The sequence below is a fragment of the Leptonotus elevatus genome, chromosome 1, assembly GCF_054856555.1.
Source record: "Leptonotus elevatus isolate MCC_2025b chromosome 1, RoL_Lele_1.0, whole genome shotgun sequence".
Classification (NCBI taxonomy): Eukaryota; Metazoa; Chordata; class Actinopteri; order Syngnathiformes; family Syngnathidae; genus Leptonotus; species Leptonotus elevatus.
The window spans coordinates 42868949-42890458 of NC_141239.1; the positions used below are offsets into that span (position 1 = coordinate 42868949).

General features: G+C 39.0%; 1 protein-coding gene across 1 annotated transcript in view; it reads left to right on the forward strand.

Annotated features, from left to right (window-relative positions):
* The first annotated feature begins 517 nt into the window (after positions 1–517).
* Positions 518–21510, forward strand: part of mrc2 (mannose receptor, C-type 2) — a 33622-nt gene continuing 12629 nt past the window's right edge. Inside the window, exons 1-9 of the mRNA XM_086060260.1 lie at positions 518–819; positions 10343–10756; positions 11668–11841; positions 11998–12162; positions 12445–12558; positions 13772–13915; positions 13989–14180; positions 15184–15338; positions 15445–15549. Of these exons, the coding sequence (XP_085916386.1) occupies positions 681–819; positions 10343–10756; positions 11668–11841; positions 11998–12162; positions 12445–12558; positions 13772–13915; positions 13989–14180; positions 15184–15338; positions 15445–15549 (1602 nt within the window). The 5' untranslated portion in view covers positions 518–680. The remainder of the gene's footprint in view (positions 820–10342; positions 10757–11667; positions 11842–11997; positions 12163–12444; positions 12559–13771; positions 13916–13988; positions 14181–15183; positions 15339–15444; positions 15550–21510) is intronic.

The following is a 21510-nucleotide window of genomic DNA, read 5'->3' on the forward strand; positions in this document are numbered from 1 at the left end:
TGTTTTCAAAACTCAATGATGGCGGTATTGGGGGAAGAATTTTTAAAAGCAACTTAAAAGTTTGTGATGTGTTGATTTGAGGGGGGGGGGTGAAAAATGTTATATTTTGACAATAAAGTCGTAAGTTGATTATTAGAAAAAAAATATTTCTGAAAATTTTCATTCTCATTTAGAAAAAATAATATATATACATACAGACAGCTACGGTAACATGAATGATGGCACCATACTGGACAAGGCAAGTAGGTCAAATTATTAGAGACGGCTCTCATTTTGTGTTACAATAATACACTGCAGCTTAATGCAACCATAAAAATCGTACCAAGAAAGAGCATTAATATATCTTTAAAGGCAGAGTAGTTAGATTTAAGGTTGTGTACAAGACAGTGTACCTAATGAATTGTCCGGCGAGTTGCGGCTTCTCAGGGCGGCCACTGGGGGTCCTCAGGCCTTATTTTGGGAAACACACGCACACACTGTTGACGCAGCTCCATTCATTTGCTCGTGTAAGGGCAGCAGACGGTTCAAACTCTTTTGAGTGGAACATTTGTGTCACTTTTTCACTCTTTGTGTGTGTGCGTGTGCGTGCGCTTTCCCACACCACTTCTTTCTTTCGTGCGTGCGTGCGTGAGTGAGTGTGCGTGTGTGCGCGTGCGTGCGTGAGGGCTGCAGCTGAGAGCATGCACGGCGACGACGAGCGGCACCGGGATTCAACAACGACGGCAACAAAATGGACCGGTCGGCAACGATGCACTTTGTATTCACTGCTGCTGCTGCTGCTGTTGCTGCTCGGTGTGGACGTGACGTGGAGCGCCACGGGTGAGCCTTTTACTTCTTATTTGCTCCACGTGTCACATTCACATCTTTAAGAATAAGTGCGCGTTGTTTGGGTTTTATTGTGTGAAATTTTGATTTTGGTGGGTAAGTAACATAATGGATTTGCTGCTTTTGCTGTGCCACGAACCAAAAAGTCCGAGAGTGAGTGGAACCAGATGTGCTTGAAAGTAGGAGAAGAAGAAAAAAAAAGAGGAGGAGGAGGAGGAGGTGTGTGGAGTGTGGATGTGTTGGAGTGTTTAGCTCCATGGTGGGCAAAGAATGACCGTTCTTTAATCCACCGAGCATTTTATACGGTGCTCTTAAATTTTCATACTCTGGGCGAGTTTGCGAAATGATGTTGAGGAGTGAGGACCTTCCTGAAAACAGCATTTGTATTTTGTTTTGTTTTTTAATGCGACAGTGAGTATACGGCCCACGAATAAAGATAATCTGTGTAGAATTTACGCCTGTTGTAAATGCACTGGGGGGAAAACTGTATTCTGAAATGCCTTATAGTTTCATTTGATTCCCACTAAAAATAAAATAAATGTATTTTGCGTAATCACTACATTATATAAATTTAAAAAATCTGCCACTGTATAATAGATTTTGAAAGCTGTAACTGGTCTCTAAATCATTGAATGGTTTGTGTCCTGAATATATTCAATAAACGCTGATTGATATAAATCCAGTAGGGTTCTGGGATTTGCAGACATGTCAATTAGTGAAAGCCAGATTAGTAATGGTGAAGCTGCATTTCGCTGTTATGCTGCACACAAATGGGCTATACTGACAACAGAAGTGAAGTCAGCGCCATTCCAGGTAAAAAAAACAACAACTTTGCTTTTGTCCTATAAGGTCTTCTAATCATTTTTAAATCATGTTTTTTTTAATTATTAAAAGAATACTCTTATTTGACTACTTTACTATTAAATTAAAGTTTTCTCTTAATATCTTTAATGTACGTAGTCAATGTACGTTATTTTAGTAATTTTTACTTTGATTTGATCTGCTTTGCTTCGGAATGTCAACTGTTTTGTTTGGTGATGTTTGGAGGTGTTGTGTCTTTGCTTGTGTAAAACACATTGAGTTGCCTTGTGTATACAATCTGCTATAGAAATAAAACAGTTTTGCCTTGCCACTGTATGAAACATGAGCATATTATCAAGAGTCTTGTTATTTAGCCTCGCCCACAGAACTGCCAAATAAAAATGTGTTTTATTTAATGTTTTAATTTATTTTGTATTCATTCAACTCATTAATAGTTTATTTTAAATAAAACTAAACAATATTGGCAGGGTCTAAAGTGCCTATTGTCCAAAGACAGGTGGCGTAGGCTCCAGTATGCCCCCGACTCTCGTGAGGATAAGCGGTTCAGATAATGGATGGATGGATGGATGGATGGATACAATACAGTACTGTATTAGTAAAGTGAACGATAGCTTCTTCTGGTGTGCCACCCTGGCCACCAGGAGGCAGTATAATACAGTCATGCAGACATAAACAAAGAAGGAGAATTTATCTACTCCAGTCTAATTGTCTCAGTTAGCGGCTCTATTATCATTTGTTTTTCATTGAGGATAAAGAACATACAGTATGCCTGTGAGTACTATTATAATGTGTGACTACAAGTGTTGTTGCACGATTTGTGTTCAAACGTCTGCTGCTTAAAAGGTGATAACATTGTGACTATTGATGCTATTGCTAGCCAGTCTGTGGTGTTTCCCATTATGTTAGCATTAAGCTAGCAGAAGGCAAAGTCGTGTGGCTGTTTTTAAGTACACACAGTGTAATTCTCTTGCTTTTATGCAAAATTTGAAAGTAAACTTCAACTGGGAGTAACAATATGGTATCTTGAAGCTTATTTTTGGAAGAATACGTTTCTATCTGCCAATTTGCTGCTTGTTGTGAGTTGAGTTGAGTTCACAGCCACTTTCAGCGTTCCAGCCTAGTGGTTCGGGGTTTGAATCTCAGTTCAGGCCTTTGTGTGAGGAGTTTGTTCAACCTTTGCTTGTGCGGCTTTTTAAACTCAGCTTTCCTCAATACATTTCTTAGACTAAATTGACTGTATGAGTGCCCATTGTTTCTATGAGTGTGAATTGATTATTTATCTGTATGTGCCCTGCGATTGGTGTACACTGCTTCATGCTCAAACTCAACCTCGACAGGCTCCAACATACCCGTGACCAAGGTTTGGCGGAGTGACAAATTACATGTAACAAGAATTAAGTAACATAACTACAAAATGTATGAAACTGTCATCTGTTATATTACTACAAGAACATTTGTAATTAAATTACAGTTGCTTTTAGACATTTTGATGATTACAATTAATGACAATTGCAAACATCCGGGCATTATTATTATTATTATTATTATTATTTGTGATACTTCCCCAATGCAACGCAATGCAAATACTTCCTTTATACGGTGAAAACCAATGGCGTATTGTATTGTTGTTGCCTGTGACTGTATCATACAAACCACACAGATTGTTATAGTAGCCAAACTACATTTCATAACCTTTTGAAATGAAAATAATCCTCACATATCAAATTACAACGATCCAAAATCCAATGCTTTTCAATGAGCGGAGAGATTTCTTTCACCGAATTGACCACCATTTTGACTTGTAACGTCATCTCGGAATTGTCAATAGTTACATTTTAAAAATGCCACAAAAACTTAGATTATCAAACCCCACCACCACCATTTCCCCACTAAAGGTGGTGCTAGAGCTGGGTGATATGGCCTATAATTCATATCACGATATCAATTGCATATCTTCATAGTAACGGTATATACAGTGTATCGATATAAAATTAAGGGTAAAAAGATTTTTAATTAATAATAATTTAGTAAATGAATCATTTCTAAATAGGTTTATACAATCTATTATCGAAGCTAAATTGACCAAATAAAACGTGATAAAACAAACACAATTAGTATAACATTTATTGTGAAAATCTTAAATTAGAATTAAATGTGTGCAGAAATAGTACTGATGATATTTAAATGAAATCAGTATTCATTCAAATGACTTAGCCTTTACAGATTCTGTAGTAAAGAACGTAAAGGCTATTAAATTAGATTTCTCAGATCTCAAACATCAAAATTAACAATCAGCAATAAAAATAGCACGTAATGTTGCTGGTTGGATAGTTAATGCAGAGCCCATATTAATATTTTGTGCCATGTACATATTGTAAAAAAATATTATCTTTCTCTTATTGGAGTAAAGGTAAAGGTTGTTAAATTTGAGATATTTGTAACTTATATACTTTTAACCTTATTCACCCCTCCACAGTCCACACCCCCTCCACCGACTCCCCCACCCTCTCAGCTGGCATACTGTATGCGGTGATGTTTGTTATTTTCGGGCTTCAGCGGCTGCCTATTCTATTCTGTATAATTTTCTCTCCAGTTACTTATTAAGTTACTGGGTATTTTGCTATTCAAAGTTAGTTGTCCGCTGTAACGCGCTTCCAACCAGACCTATAAGTGACAAGTGCACTGTACCACACAAGCAAATATGATAGCTTATATATATTATATACAGTATATATATATATATATATATATATATATATATATATATATATATGAAACAAAGACAATTAGAAATTCACACTTTTTCAGTTAACCTGAGCAATTCCACACAGGAGCCTGGATTCAAACCCAGAACTCCTCCACTGTGAGACAGGCGTGCTAACCATAGCAGTACTGTGGTGCATGATACAATACACCTATTATTTTTGAGTTTGGGTCTTGTAACGTGTTAATGAAATGATTGATTTCGTGCCCCAATAAAGCCGTCAATCACACATGAGTGGGCTGTTAATGTAACCGGAAGTGAAGGTCACATCTGGCCGCAGGGGGTATGGGTGGAGGAGGAGGCGGGGCTAGAAATGAGGAGTCACTCCACCATGTCACATTCAATTCAGACCAAAAAAGCAACGTATCACACAATATATGACTTTAGTGTGTGTGTGTGTGTGTGTGTGTGTGTGTGTGTGTGTGTGTGTGTGTGTGTGTGTGTGTGTGTGTGTGTGTGTGTGTGTGAGTGAGCGCTTTACAGATACCATACTTGTATGTTGTGGTAAAGATGTCTGTGAGATAGTACGTTTTTTTTCCTTCAATTTCAGCTTGCATATTTTTGTTTTGTTTTTGTTTTTGCAAAAGAGAAGTTGTATTATGAGAATAAAGATGCATGTTTTTGAATAAAGTTGTGCCATACTGAGAATACAGGTGTCAAACTGAAGGCCGCGGGGGGGGGGGGGGGGGTTAGATTTAACCCACCTCATTGTTTTAATAGCCCGCAAAGGAAAATTGTGTTGTGCATGTCGACTTCATGTTTCTTTCCAAAATATAAAAATTGCAAATTATCTTCACTTTTGTTAATGTATTGCAAGGTTTCAAAAAAAAAAAAAAATACAAATTACAGTCACCCTTTAAAAATAGAGTAATAGTTGACCAAATGTGTTTTTTCCCTAGCTTCTCATTTCAGAACTAGTTTTTCATCAATTTGTTGTGTATACAGTGAGTGGGACCATGAGGTGGTCATACATCTTTATGGGTTCACAGTCATAATGGCTCTTCGAGGAAAAAAAAGAAAACTAGGATGTGGCCTGAGCAAAAATGAATTTGACACCCCGTCTGCAAAGTCTTATTTTTTTCTCCAGAAAAAAAAGGTGTTGCTTTACAAAAATAATTGGTCAGTCAATGTTCTGAAAATAAAGGTGCATTTTTAAGAAAATATTATATAATAATAATATTATGGGATTTGTCAAATTCCAAGAATATTTAAAAAAAAATTAAACAGCCATGATTTTTTTCTAGAAAAAAGTATTACAATTATGAATATAAAGAGAAAGTAACAATGTTATAACAAGATTTGACTAGAAAAATAGCAAAAATCTGCATATAATTTACGCCCATTAAAAATGCATTGAGGCAATCAATGAATGAATAATCCACAAAGTTCTTCAAAAAACACAGATAAACCATCAATATGCTTTTTCCATGAAAAACAGGAGTATCAAAAAAAGAAGAAGCATAAAAGGATGAGATTGAAATGTTTTATTTTCTTGTGGAAAAAAGTCACAGTGCTGCAAGAATACCGTAGTCAGATTTTTTTGGGGACAAAAGTTTTGTGTTTTTTTTTTTTTTGTCGTCATAGTAATACAAGAATAAAATTGACCTGTGTCTTGTAAAAATGACTTACATTTCCCAATATATCTACTTTTTCCTGAAAAAACATTTTTTTCTCCTAAGCGTAAAACTTTTGTCTTCTAATATTAATTATTTTGTCCCAAAAAAACAAAACCTTTTATTTTCTCAATATTACAACTACTCTCAAGGACAACCACCCCAACCACCACCGTCACCACCCCACACCTGACATTAATAACATACTAACTTTTTTTCTGAAAAACTTGAATTTCCTAATATCTATTTAAAAAATGAAAAATAAGTTATTTTAAATCTTGTGATATTTTTGCCTTAACTTTAGTTAGCCAGCAAAGAAGTTGGTATACCAACATAAGGATGCCAAAAAGTGTTTAGGGTCGTTACGGATAAGCTATTTTGGTACCCTTCGTAAAATGCTGACAATGGGGAGAAAAAAAAAGTGCAGCGTCCAAAAGTGAAGCGACGTGTTCTTGTGGCTTTGGCTCTGAGAGCTAATTGTCACTGAGAGCTAAAACCGCAACCAACAACCACATGCCATCCTCACAATAGGACTTGGGTCCTTTTCGGGCTCCTGCGGTAACGCTGCCGTCGCGGGGAAGCTTGTGAGTGACCCCGTTGCCGCACCGAGGTTGGCCGTATGAGAAGCGTGATAAGATGCAGCATTTTGTTTTAGGCCCGCTGGCCCAGCCCCATTCCTGATTACCTCAGCCATGTAGCTCTGCTATTAATGTCAATTTGCTGTTTATATTGTAAATGGATTAATGGGCTGCACCCTCTAGATTTTGGGCCGGTCTCATGGGGTAAATTGGAGGGAAATGATCATTAAATAGCACCGTATGAACTCTAAAAGACTCCAGCCCACCGGGCATCTAACCTGTATGCCAGATAGCCAGTCCAGCCCTGGATGACGTTGTAGGGTTTGGGTGGACATCATTCCATCTTGGAAGCGGGAATGGGCCAATCCAGATGAACTCTGAGCCAAAGATTGGCCGCGTCACCATTCGTTTGCTCGGCCCACGCCAAGAGAGGCCGACGTTCCCGGAAGCCTCGCAGACGCTTGGATGGCGGACAACATTTGAGATGTTGTGTGACAAACGGGACGTGCAGCGTGACTCATTGCAGCTGCTTTCTCTAATTCAACGGCTAACTAACACGGCAGCTTTTTCTTCATCTGCACACCCTTCCCAAAAGACGACAACATGGCTTTGTTGTTCACTCAACACGCATTAAAAGCTTAGAATCAGACAAAAAGCATTCTTGCATGCGGTCGGACTTTTGCAGAGAGAAAAATACCCGATTTTTGCTGTTGCTTTTTATGCAAATAGAGTTGTATTTATTCAAGAAAACAATTTTATTATTACTTTCTTTATGTTGTAATATTACAAGATTGTATTGTTTGTCTTTTGTTGTAATAAGTAACAATATTACCCGACTCTTGTTCAGGTCACTTGAAAAAGAGATATTATATCTCATAAAGCTTTTACTAAACTTACAGAAATATGAGCCTAAAGTCAGATTTATTTTCTCGAGAAGGCCATAATAGTCATGATTATTATTTTTTTTTTATAAAAAAAAAAACTTATTTTGTAATATTTTGTAATATTGGTCTTATGGGATTCAAATAGTTTTCTTTTTCTGGGGGGCGGGGGGGGGTTAAATTAATTTTACTGAAGTACAGATGTAGTTTTTCAAGAAAATACAGTACTTTAAAGAAACATTCTAAAAAGAATAAAGTCAGATTTTTTCTCTCTAAGAAGGCCATAATATTATGAAAAAAATAATCCCAAAATCACATATATTTTAGGGGAAAAAAAGTTAAATAATTGGCGAGGGCCGGGGGGACAGTAAAATGTATTGTTCAGAAATATACAACAATTTGAGAAATACAGTATATTGTAATTAAGTGTATTATTTGTGAAACCAATATTTTGTTGTTGTATTCTTACAAGAAAAGTTGCTTTTTGAATGACACAGGCAAGAAAATTCAATTTTTATGTGGATGAAGTCATATTTCCAAATTGCTGACGGAAGCTCAGAGGGGAGAGTCTTGTAACGGGAAAATAATGTTGCATGTATTTTATTTATTTATTTTTGCCATAGAAAAGCGTCACAAGCAGCCATTGGACATTTTGAAAGAGTTTTTGCTTTTGTTAAATAAGGCTTTTGAAAGTTCTCATTCTGTTTCTCTGTATTTCATCATCCATTAGACTTTTTTAAAAATTGTTTTCTTGCTCTCACCCCCCTCCAACCCTCCCCCCCCCCCCCCCCCCCCCAGCTTGTTGGCCATCCCTCAGCGGAGTCGTCCCAAACTTCTGCCATTGAGGAATTTGAAAAGCTTACAGTGCTCTCGGCAGGATTAAGTGTTTCGCAATTATGTACGCTTTTCCTTGCCACATTGCTGTCTTTTGAGGTTTTTTGCTCCAAATTGCTTTGTCAGCTGCGGCAGCTTCTTTTGACAAGCGCTTGGTTGCCTGTCCCATTTATTTCTGGTGCATTGAACGCAACACATGTACGCTTCAAGCATACATATCATGTATGCGAGAAGCATTGGCGGCAAAGTTGTGTGTTTTCATCATAAGGTGTGGCATGGCACAAAGCTTGACTAGTCGCCATAAAACACCCATAGTGTTAGAAAATATGGAGAAACTCCTGGTAAAGAATTATCATCAGATTGTAAACAAATATAGGCCGGTCTATATGTGACATTTCAATGTGAAAGTATGGCAAAGTCAAATGATTCACCTTAAAACATGAGTCCAAAAAGAGCGTGAGGTCTCTTTTTGGAAGAATCTGTCAAACTGCTACTTGTTGTGAAGTGAAGTGAAGTTCATCGCCACCATTCAGCACTTGAATTCCGAAATTTTGCTCAAAGAAAAAAAATTGCCCGAACAACTCAAATTCATAAGTTTTGTTGGTTTTTCAAAGAACTCATATTATGCAAATGATTATTTTTTTAAAAATAAAAATAAAGTTGTAATTTAAAATCGGATTTATTTGAAGAAAAAATCATGCAGTTAGTTGGCCAGACTCAACACTTGAATGATGTAAAATTGCCAAAAATGTGAATTTTTACCGCACACGGTGGATGTGGCATGGCGGCCGAGATAGGGCTTTGCTGTTGACTGCCAAATTGTTATTAATTTCCGCACAGATGAACACATTAAGAAGAAGCCATGTCGGAACCCAGTGGTGAGGATCCCGATTAGGTCACGTCCTGAAATGATTTGCCATGTGACACCGAATTCAAAAGAACTACAAAAGATGAAAGGAAAGTGGGCCTATTAGACCGTGCGTGTTGCTCGTTTCCCACAGAGTTTGCAGGCTGCCTTTACGGTGCCACTTTATTGTCTCGAGAGAAGGCTAATTGAGGGGCTTCAGAGGGGAATGTGTTACAACCGAGTAACTGGCTCGGCCGCGATGGTTCTCATGCTTTCTAACGTCCTGGCCTCTCGCAGGAGCCTGCTGGCTCGGAATGCTGAGGGTTACACTTTGGTCGTCTTTTCAGCCTCGGCTCCTGCGCGCTGCATTTGAGCATATTTTGGAATACGTGTATGATATTTTAGCATTTTAAGACCTTTTTTTCCCCCTTCTGTCTTGTCTGTGCTGCCCACACAAACACACAGTCGTGTAGTCACGGTGGCCTCGAGTCTACTCTGCCAAAACCCAAATTGTAAAGGGAAAAAATATGAGAGAAAAACCCTTGAAAAAATACATGAGCCTTGTTTAGAGCCAGCATCAATCAAAGGGCATTCAGTTCAACAGTTGCATTCTGTGCGATGGCCTGTAGGAGGAGACATTAGGATGTATATGGCTGTGGAATTGTGTGTTTTGTCTATCTGCGTATACATATTTATGGCTTATTGTGTGTATATACAGTATATGTAGTGTATTTGTATTCCATCCAAATGGAAACGTTTAGATTTAGGCTGTGTATAAAATACAATTTTGACCCCCCTAACACTCTTGAGCTGACGTAGACAAACAGAGAAATTCCAGGTTGAGTTTGGGAGGGGGGGGGGGGGGCATGTGGTTCCACTTGACACGTTATCACTTTGCCGCGTCTGCAGAGGTCCCAAAAGTTCCGAAATTTTGTACAAGATACACATGTAAAAAAAAAAAAGTATATAAATTCAACTTCTGTACTTTAATAAAATTTATGTAACTTGCTGTAAAATGTTTGAGAGTCATTACAGTACAGGTACAAAGTATTTGTATTTTGTTACTTCCCACTACTGCATGTCAGCGTCCTGTGTCCATTATCGGATGAATTGATCCTTCCGGCAGCTCACATGGAATGTTCTCATCCACGGTATTGACTTGTGGCTTTCCTCCACAGAGCCGCTGGACTCCGATGACTTTGCCTTCTTCCACGAGGGCACCCGAGGGTGCCTGGGGGTGCACGCCCGCTCCCTGGTGCTGTCCACGTCCTGCCAGGATGCCGGCCAGCGCTGGAAGTGGGTGACCCGCGGTCGCCTCTTCAACCTGGGCTCCTCGCTGTGTCTGGGTGTGACCGCCGGCAACGATAGCGCCTCTGTCACCTCAAGGCCGGGGCGCATTCCTCTGAGCGTGTACACTTGCGACCGACAGCTGCCCAAGGTGCGCTGGACGTGGAGCTGCGGCCAAGTTCTAGAGGACCTCAGCAACTACCTGCCCTGGCCGTCGTTCTCCAACGCGTCCACGCCCTCCACGTCAAACTCCAAATGGAGTGTGCATGGCCAAAAACAGGATCTGTGCGCCAAGACGTATCGTGGTAAGTACGCTACAGACTCCAAGGTGCAACACAAAATGAAAAAAAATAAAATAAATCGAATTACTGCGTTTTCGATTACCATCGTGGTTTACCTTCCGTTTTTGTTTTTAAAATATTGCAGGGATTTCAAAACATTGGAAATTAAATAATTGAGATCTATATTTTGAAAAATAATGAATGCTACAAAAATACATGCATATATATTCCACCACTCAAAATCGTCTGTCCTGGGCTTTAACGTTGGTTACACCTGTAGAGTTCAATTTCATTTTTTCTGTCTAGACAATGCAAAGTGTCAGACTTGAGCAAGGTCACGCGGGATGTTAGTCAGACGAGGAAGAATGCCAGTCAGTGTCGGAGCCCAGAGGAAATCTTTGCTCTCGCTCGCTCTCGCTAAATATGTCTGCCCTCCTTTTTGGTCTTTCAAGTGCGTTCTCCCTCTCGTGTCCTTTTCTTCACACTGCGCAGAAAAATGTGTACACATGGGAAAAAAAGTCTGTGGAAATGTTACACTTATTCATTACTGTTGTGGCCACAGGTTTCAGTTATCATTCTTGTGATTGACAGTTGTATATTGATAATATACATATGATTAAAATGAGTGTATTACTGTAAAAAAAAAATTTTTGTGCTCCAAGTTCCCCCTTCAGCACTCCCACTTGCAAATCCGCCAGCCTGCGCTCATTTGCAAAAGTACCAACACTGAGTCTAACCCGCCTCTGCGTAGAGTTGCGCCATGCAGCATTTTCACCCGTCACGAAAATAGAGCCCTTAACGTTGGCAACTTTGCAACATGAATAAGCTATGCGATCAAGGCAGCAGCCGTGGCTCGAAGTGAAGTGCTAGCAGCTTGACAACTGCAAACTCCACCTTTAACCGGCCTCTCGTTCTGTTGATCGTGTGCTCCTCAGAGATCTACACTATCCAGGGCAACTCTAACGGGCGCCCCTGCTACCTGCCCTTCCTGTACGACGGCCAGTGGTTTCACAACTGCACCAGCATCGGGCGCGAGGACGGTCACCTGTGGTGCGCCACCACGTACGACTACGCCCAAGATGAGCGCTGGGGCTTCTGTCCCGTCAACAGTGAGTTAAACACGGATTGAGTAGTACTGTTATTGTAGATGGAGGGATCCCCTTAATACCCTTTGAGCACCAAAATGTTCCAAACCTTGTTCAATCGCTTTCTTATCTTCCATTTCCGACTTTCTGTCACTTAATCGGCGTGTTTTGTCCGGTTAGACGGTGGCTGCGAGACTTTCTGGGAAACGGACCCACTGACGGACAGCTGCTACCAGTTCAACTTCCAGGCCTCGCTGTCGTGGAGCGAGGCCCGCGTCAGTTGCCAGCAACAGGGAGCCGACCTGCTCAGCATCACCAAGCTGCACGAGCAGACCTACATCAATGGTTTGTTTGCAAGCTTTGACGTTTTTACGCACCAATGACGTGAAGGAAATGTGCGGGAGGACAACACCCCCACCCCCCGCGTTCCCCAACTCCCACTGACGCCACTCAGATGACTCAGAGTCTCCGCGCCTCCACCCATTTATGACAGAAATCATGACCGCTAGTGAAATTCCAGCCACCCACAGCATTAATATTTCATTTTATTTTACTATATTCAAAATGAATTTTTTTTGGGATTTATGGTTCTTGGTCCTAAAGTTGTTCTTATGCTTATTTTTAAAGGCCTGTTGACGGGCTACAGCGCCTCTTTGTGGATCGGCCTCAACGACTTGGACATCAACGGTGGCTGGCAGTGGGCCGACTCATCGCCGCTGAATTACCTTAACTGGGAGCAAGGTTAGCTTGTCGAAAAGTAGACATTTTCAGTTTGTAAAAGGTAGGCAGCAGGGTGGTGGAAAACAAGTGATTACCACTGACCTGACCTGAAAGTGAAATCGATGAGAAAAATGTGTGTTTGTGAAAAATGACAGATGAACATTCCCACTTATGTATATTTATGTATATGTAAATGATGTCAGCACTAAAATTCACCCCCCTGAAAAATTAGTGATGTAATGTGTTTTATATGACTACATTTCACATATTTTGTGCCGCCCACTTTATGGGCGTGGCCTGCTCCCCCCCCCCCCCCCCCCCCCCATCTCAACCTGTCAACGTCATCGATGGAAGGAGGCAAGCATTGTATTGTTTCCTGGCTTGTTTTGTCATGTTCTGTTGTCACGTAGTGTCTGAAAACAGTGACCAACCGCAGGGTTGAGGTATCCAGGTCCAGAAAGTAAAAACCCTGTATCAGTTTGGCTGTAGTCACAGGAACTTCTAATCAACAGGTGGAGACGAGCTTGTTTACATGCCAGTTGAGTAGCAGCACCCGTGGCTCGAGCCAATCTGTGGCAGGGTTTTTACTTTCTGGACCTGGATACCCCAACCCTGACCAACCGTCACCAAAACATGCCTATTATGCACATTCCTACTTTTGTCTACCTCAACCTGTGATAATATAAAAGTGATTGGCACAGTATTTGTGATTTGCTTGACATCCTATGAGGAAAAAACATGAACACAAAGCTGTTTTTTTTACTTTTACAAGTTGACATGGACGAGAGTAGGAATGTGCTTATGAATTTTGGTGGCATTTTAGACATGTAGCAACGCAAAATTTCTGTTAGGCATGCAGCAACAACACACAGCTGTCGAGTCAGCAATTTGCGCTTGGCTGCTAAACAAAAGGTTAGCAGGAGAAATCAACTTCGTACTGGCCAGCTTCTTACAGGGGTTCCGTGTCCACTTAAAGATTGTGCCAATTAAGAGCCGTTTTTGCACATTTTTAGCAATGTACCGGTATGTGCAATGATTTAGAATGGACAAATGTTGTCTTGTCCCTGTTCGTGTGAAGAGGTAGGAGGTGCGTGGATATGTATTTTTTGTCAATCAATCTGCCTTAGTCAAATGACACGGAAGTGTTTGCCACCTTAAAGAATGTGTGACATCATAGTGAAAAGCTCCATCCCGAAAGTCCCATCTGTGATAGCGTTGTCTTTTCCTTCCGCAGACCAACCGAACCACGAAGACGAGGAGAACTGCGTTGTGATCAGGACCGAGACAGCGGGTCGTTGGCAAAATCGCGATTGTTCCGACAGTCGCCCTTATGTGTGCGAGAAGAGGCCCAACGCCACTCTGGATCCTTTTACTACCGGTCAGACCACTATCAGGGTGGCCATAACAAGCTCCGGAACCCGAATGGCATCACATCTCTGGTGTCCCAGCAGACTCGTGGGCGGACGACGACAAGTACGAGTGCGAAGTGGGCTGGCAGGCCTTCCAGGCGGGCTGCTACAAACTGGTGCCGGAAAAAGGCGACTGGGACGCGGGGCTGAGAGCTTGCCAGAAGATGGAGGCCAACTTGGTCAGCATTCACACGCTGCCCGAGATGGAGTTCATCCTGCGCAACATCAAGAAAGGTCAGGTGCCTTTCACCATCCTTCTTTTCTTGTTCAGTTCGTTTTCATTATTTTTTGGTTTAATTTTTCCAACAGGAAATTATATAAATTGTGTTGTTTCAAGTTTCAGTATCATAAAACCTTTATACTTGCACTAGCAATGTTTTAAATCAAAGTTGAACACTGAACTGTCATACAACCAAGTTAAACAAAGTTATAATTAAAAGTAAAACTTCTTGATTTTATGATGTCACTTTTATTTGACTTTTCAAAACATTTTTCCACACAAGAATTTGCTAGAAGTCCAAATTGTCCAGTCTTTGAAGACTGGTAAGGAGCTTGTGGCCATGACCTAAAATGTAATGCTCCGTAATCCACTGTTATCTGAATAAGGAACTCACATTTCCTTGTTGTTGTAGCAGAACACCAGACAGTTACGGGGACAGGCAAACATGCTAAATGCTCTTCCCTAGTTTGCGCATTGCTCTTCTGCAGAAAGCTTTGCACTTGCATGTGGACCGCAGACCGGCATGTGGTGCGATTCATATGACATTTTATTAGGGTTCATGTCGGTTCGTGGTATATTGGCAAGTATATTGCTCAGACCAAGAAGATACAATTTGCGACCACTGAACGAGAATATAACCAGGAGTGGAGAATTCAGGACCCTGGTGCAAATGTTTTGAGCCCATGCCCTTGAGACATTTTCATGCTTTTTGATTCATCTTAGTCAGTCAAGGCAGTTAGTGTATTGTTTGTAACTTATCCAAATCATTGAACTCATTTTTTTGTCAAATGTATTTGCAGACATGATTGTCATTGTTTAACTGTCACTTGAGAATGCTGGTCATTCCGTTCTGGTTGCCGCGGTAACCACACATTCCCGTCATCCTTCGTTCCATTTGCCATGAACTCAAAACATCCTCCGTCCAAACTTTCTGCGTTTCATTAACATTCCCTCCGAGCGCCACATTGCTGTTTGTCTATGTGTGAGTTCCTAACGATGATGTGTGTGGGTGTTCAGACACGGAGCAGCTGTGGCTCGGCCTCCACGACATTGCCATGCAAATGGACTTCCACTGGAGCGACCACACGCCCGTCATCTTCACCTACTGGCACCCATTCGAACCCAACAACTTCCGCAACACTCAGGAAGACTGCGTGTCCATGTGGGGAACCGTGAGTGACCGCCACCTCCATCCCCTGATGATTCCAATCTTCACATGCGTGTGTATGTGTTCGTACACACTCAGCAGCTGTATGTGTTTGTCGCTTCCACGCGCAGGAGGGCCGCTGGGACGACAGCCCGTGTAACCTGACTCTGCCCGCCATCTGCAAGAAGGCCGCTACCAAGAGCGAAGGCAAACCTCAGCATCAAGACTGCAAACAAGTATGAGACTCGTTTCAACTTCCGCTTTAAAACACTTTTTAGGACAAATGACCATATGTGGTATCTCAGACTTTTAAGTCGTACAGATCCATATTAATGCATTAGACCAGGGATGTTCAACTCATTTTAATTCAGGGGTCACTTCACCCAAATTTGACCTCAAGTAGGCCGGACCAGTATGTTCGTTCCCTAATAACATATAAATAATGACACATGTAAGTAATTACATGTACATTCTGAAACTATTCTCATTTATTACCTAATTGGAAAAAATTCCGAAATTTCTTAACAAAAAATTGTGAAAAAGTAAGTGCCAAATTTCAGAATGTCATTTAAGTGTCTGTCAGTGTGCCATCTAGTGGACAAAAATAGTAACAACAATATATTTGCTGAAATCTACTGTTTGTGTTCTGTCCTCACGGGCCGGTTCTGGCCCACGGGCCGTATGTTTGGCCCCCTGCATTAGAATTTGGTGGAAAACTGAATTTAATTAACTTAACAGCTAATAAAAGCACAATATTCAACATCTCAAGAAATTACAGTATTACATCAAAAGCTATATAAAAATGGGATTGTTACATGTTCGATAAATCACTTCACATTTTGTCTGAAATGGTTAACATTTCCTATGATACCGGTAATTTATTGATATGTGCCTGTAGAAGGTTGTAAAGGCAATTAGGGAATAAAAATCATAGTTTGATTAATAAAGCTGTTAATATTAGTAAGGGTAATAATAAAAGTAATAATAATAATGAAAATTTTCTAATTTTGAACATAAAGGGAAGTAGTAATATTAGTGTGAATTAAATTTCCCCATTGAGTATAATCATACAAAAATTAACCCAATGAGATAAAACAATACAGTTTTACTTACATTTTATCTTTGTTTTCTTCTTTTTTCTTTTTTTTCTTTGTATTACATACATTTTGAAATATCAACATTTCATTTTTAAATAAATGCCTTAAAGTGTTGAGCCATTGAAAATGTACAGTAGCGATATGTATAAACACACGAGTTGATTAATTTTTTGGGATACTCTATTAAACATACATATAATAATATCATAATTAAAGGGTAAGTCAGCCCAAAAAAATTCTTTACAATAATACATTGTAAAGGCCCCTACTAGTCTAAAGACTGCATTCTGATTAATACCGTGTTTGTGAAATATGAGTTAAGCAGCAAATTCCAGCCATTTTTATCCAACTCAGCGGCCGTCCATTTTGCCACTTGCTGTCGATTGAAAATTACATCACATTTGCTCAGGGCTCAGGTAAAAACCAGCTTCAGCTGGCCCGTGATTGGTTGTTAGCTGAGCTCTGAGCAACTATGATGTCATTTTCAGTCGACCCATAGCAAGTTGCAAAATGGCCGCCCCTTGAGATGGAGGAAAACGGGTGGACTTTGCTGCTTTATTCATATTCCACAAACGTAATGTTAATAAGAATACCATGTTCCGACTAGTGGGGCTGCATAGAGCACATTATTTAAACAAAAAAACTTTTAAAAATAATGTGAAGAATTAAAGACTTTATTCACCATGATTGATAATTCATTATGGCTCCCTGTGGTGTGCATAAATTGGCCTCAAAGTATAATATAGACATAAATGAAGGCGAATAGTTGCAACAACTGCTGTAAGTGACTCAGGAAGTAGCTGTAATGTTTGTTATTTTTTGCAGGGGAAAAATAATATATGCCTGTGAGTATTGTAATATTCTTTGTCTGCATGTGTTGCTGCACCGTTTGTGCTAAAACGTCCCTTGCTTTTTAGGGTTATAACACTGTGACTATCCATGCTATTCATTAGCCGGCTTATGGCATTTATTGTTTGTATTAGCATTAATCTTCTTCTGATTTAGCAGAAGGTAAAGTTGTGTGTTTGTTTAAGATGCAGAAGGTGTAATTCTCTTTAGTTTTTAGTTTAACAGTAAACTTCAACCGGGAGTAGCAAGAAATAGACACTTTTTGGAAAAATTTGTTCACGGCACACAGTGGGTTCAATGTTTATGTACAGCATACCTGCGTCCATGTCTATTAAGTCCGAATTGAGCCTTTTATTGCCGTGTGCAGCTACTGACAGTCTGCAGGTCCGTTGGGAGCCAGATTATTGTTATACGTGCTCCAGCTGTTCGTTCACCTTGGACCTCATTTTCCCCACAAATGCCCCCCCCCCCCCCCTCTCTCCCAAATACCACTAGGCCCGTCAAACTTTTATGGTATCTTTTGGAAAGTGACCCTTATGCACAGTCAGTGAGGACAGCGTGAATACAGTATGTGAATCAAATACCACGTGGGCAGAATTCACACAGACATCTGTCTTTGATTTTGCATCCCCGTAATCACGTCCACATGTGCGACCTATACAAAACGCTCCCGTCGCTGACTCGACGGGCCTGAAATAGTCCAACTCAGGCGTATTTCTCGGAAACGTGTTAGCGTGATTTGTAAGTTGCAAAAAGTTCCTGTTTAGGGCATGAGTGGACAGAGTAATAATTTGGAAGTATATTCTCTAATCTGGCTCACCGAATATTTACATTATGAAAAGTCTGCCATCCACTTATCAGTTTTTTTCCCCTTGAATTTGTGTATTTATAATTTTTTTTTGTTATTTTCTTTACTCACATATTGTGAAATTGGTTAACTGATTTATTTTAAATACAAGAGAAAATAAGAAAAAACATTTTATTTTATAAAGTAATTCCATCCATCCATTTTCTTAACCGCTTAGTCCTCACAAGGGTCGCGGGGGGCGCTGGAGCCTATCTCAGCTGGCTTCGGGCAGTAGGCGGTACACCCTGAACCGGTTGCCAGTCAATCGCTGGGCACACAGTTATAAAGTAATTGTTAAATAAATAGAATTAAGATGAATTATTAATACTATTTTGAAAACTTTAATGAACAATTTAATATTTATATTATTACAGAATTGGTTAAGTAATTATAATTACTTAGATGAGAAAATATACAAATTCTTCAAGTCTCGCATTCTTTTCGTTTCAACATTTCAATCAATTCAGCTTTCATATACAATTTCTATATAAACTACATGCATAAATACTTCACCTAAGATTTAAACTTTTTTTTTTTACCTCATTTATAATCTATCCATTTTAAAAATCAAATGTGGCCCATGATGTTCACACGTTCTTCCACTTGTGGTTCACAGGATGCAGGGGGGCAAGGGTGGTTATGTGACAGGGGTTCACCCCGTGGCCTAGTTTGTCTCCAACTGAGCTCAACATGTGAAACAACAAGTGAAAGTGCCACGTGATGGTTAAGCTAACAAAGCTGTTTTCAGTGTTTGTTGCTGTTCAGTGAGCAGCAACACGACACAAATAAGGAGGAATAATGCTTCAAATTTGATACTAATGAAGTAAAAGTGACTTGAAAGGTTCTTATAAATGACCAAAAACTGTATTTTTTTTATTGTATAATTAATTTCCCAGTAAGGCTGTATGGAACTCTCGAATTCTCCCCCATGCACATTTAGTTGCTTGAAGGTGGCGCTTTGAGTACATTAACAACGCTTCCTTCTCAACTTTTCCTGTTGTACATCAAAAAAATAATTATAAAGTCTCACGTGGAAATATGAAAGTTTTTTGGGCAAAGGGAGAAGTAAAAAGCTGATGACTTTCTAAGACGCATCCCTCATGCGGAGTGAACGTGATCTGTGTTGTCTGGAAGAAACATTTGTAAATTGAAACCAATTTGAAGCACTTCCTGTTGGATTTGTGATCCCTTATCCTAATAAAAGTATCAGTTTATTAAACAGTAAAGCGAAGTTTCACTCTTGGATTTAGTCTACAAATATTCATGAATTTGTAACAATTTTATCAATCATATTTTATAGTTAATATTTTACAGTTTACTTTTACTTTGTTCTGTTTTACTGTAATTGATAATGTAATCAACACTAAGATGCCATGCATAGCATAGCATAGCATAGCATAGCATAACACCATAACACAACAAGATAAGATAAACACTAACTAAGATAACACTAGACCTTTTTTGGTCTTTTGACCATTTTTCATTTGTTGCTAATAAATGCCCTGATTTTTTACAGTATTTGGAATTTTGTAAATAGGTTATTGGTAGATTATACAATAAAACAAAAAATGTTAAATTTAAACAGTAATCAAGAACAAGGCTATAGTGAAAACAAAAAAAACGCTTCAAGCTGTTTAATGCCACTTCCAGATAAGGTTTACTGTCAAACTAAACATACAACAAAGGTAATTATACTGTACTGAACCTTTTGTGTTTCAAACAATCAAATAACTTATCCTTTAAGTCCACTAGCAGAATGTTCTCACTAATGCATATTGGGCAAAATAAGTTTGGACTAGCTCTATGTATAGCTCTATCTTTATTATTATTTATTATTATTGACCCCAGGTAGCCACACCAAAAGAAGCAGCCTAATGTTAATTGAATTGAAGCAAAAAGTGTGATAAAAAGAGTTTAATTATTTACATTCCAATTAATGATCTCATTTCTGTATATTTTTATAAAGTGCTACATTATAGTACTATTTTTCACATTAGAATACACCACTTCAAAATATTTTGCTTTGGGGGGCACCACTGTACCTGTTAAATAGCTAAATCAAGGGAATATATAACTTTGCAGTGCTTATACTGTGTATATAAAGTTAACATATTTCATCAGTCTTTTGAAAATTATTATTTTCTAAATTTAAAAAATGCACACTTGAATATTTCTTTTAATTCAAAGATTTTCTTTAAAATTTTTGTGTTGATGTGCTGTACATGCGTTTTCAGTTTTTTATTTGCATGACGTTCAGCTGGTGTTGAAAGCAGGTGTTACATTTCACTGAACGCGTCACAGCCTCAAGTGCAAGAGTAGTGCAAGAGACACGAAGAATGCGTCGTCACAGCTTGAAGGTTTGAGGTTTGCGTGCACATGCTAAAAGGAGGTGGTGGTTTTTGCTTTTTGGATTTTTCGCTCTGGCGTGAAAAAGTGTCGTTTGTCTCATCCCCGATGACCTCCTGTCTCTGGCTGGATGCTGTGCCTGCGTCTGTTTTGGGGCGCAGTTTTGAATATGCATTCTTTCATTCTTTTTTTGTAGCATGACAATTCATATTGTTTTTAAATTCCAGAAAAGAGAGCTTTATTTCTGGTCACTTTTTTTTGTATGTGTGTGTACTTTGCGGTGATGGTACAACTACATTTATCTTATATAGCTGAAAGAGAGTGACTCAGCATTTCTTTTGCCTCAACCAGTGTTATAATGGTTTTGGATTTTTCATTACCGTGATGTATTATTATTATTATTTTGTTTTGACTTTGTTTGTTCGGTTAGTTTCAATTAATTGATAGTGTGAGATTGTTTGTTTTTATTTTTCAAAAATGATTCATTTTAGTTAAATTTATATTACTTATAGTATTAGTTTTAGTTTTTTATATGGAGTATTTATGTGTGCAAGATTTAAAAAAAAGTTCACTAAGTATTTTATAATAATGTAAACAACAATTCCCAAATAACTGCTTGAAATACCAAAATAAATACATATAAAATGAACTCCGAAAACTAATATGTGATATAAATTGACAAAGATGAACATGAAGAAAATTTTGCAATAATTATTGTTAGTTGTAGTTAGTTTTATAAATGTACAATGTAGTTACCGGTACTTTTTTTTAAAGCACTCCTTTGTACCCACAGTTGTGGTCTCAAAGGTTTGAACAGGTGAAACCTGTGCTAGAGTCTAAAGACCCAAAATGGAATTTTTTATTTAGTGCCTCTTTTCTTCTCTGTGGCGACCCCTGAAGGGAAAAGCCGAAAGGAAAAGAAGGAGGAGGACAATGACTAACTTAAAATTGCAATTTGTTGACACACTGTAAATTGGCTTTCACATAAAATATTCATATTTGCTCATTTTCATTGCATTAAGACTGATAAATATTTCAAAAATAAATTTACATTTTAA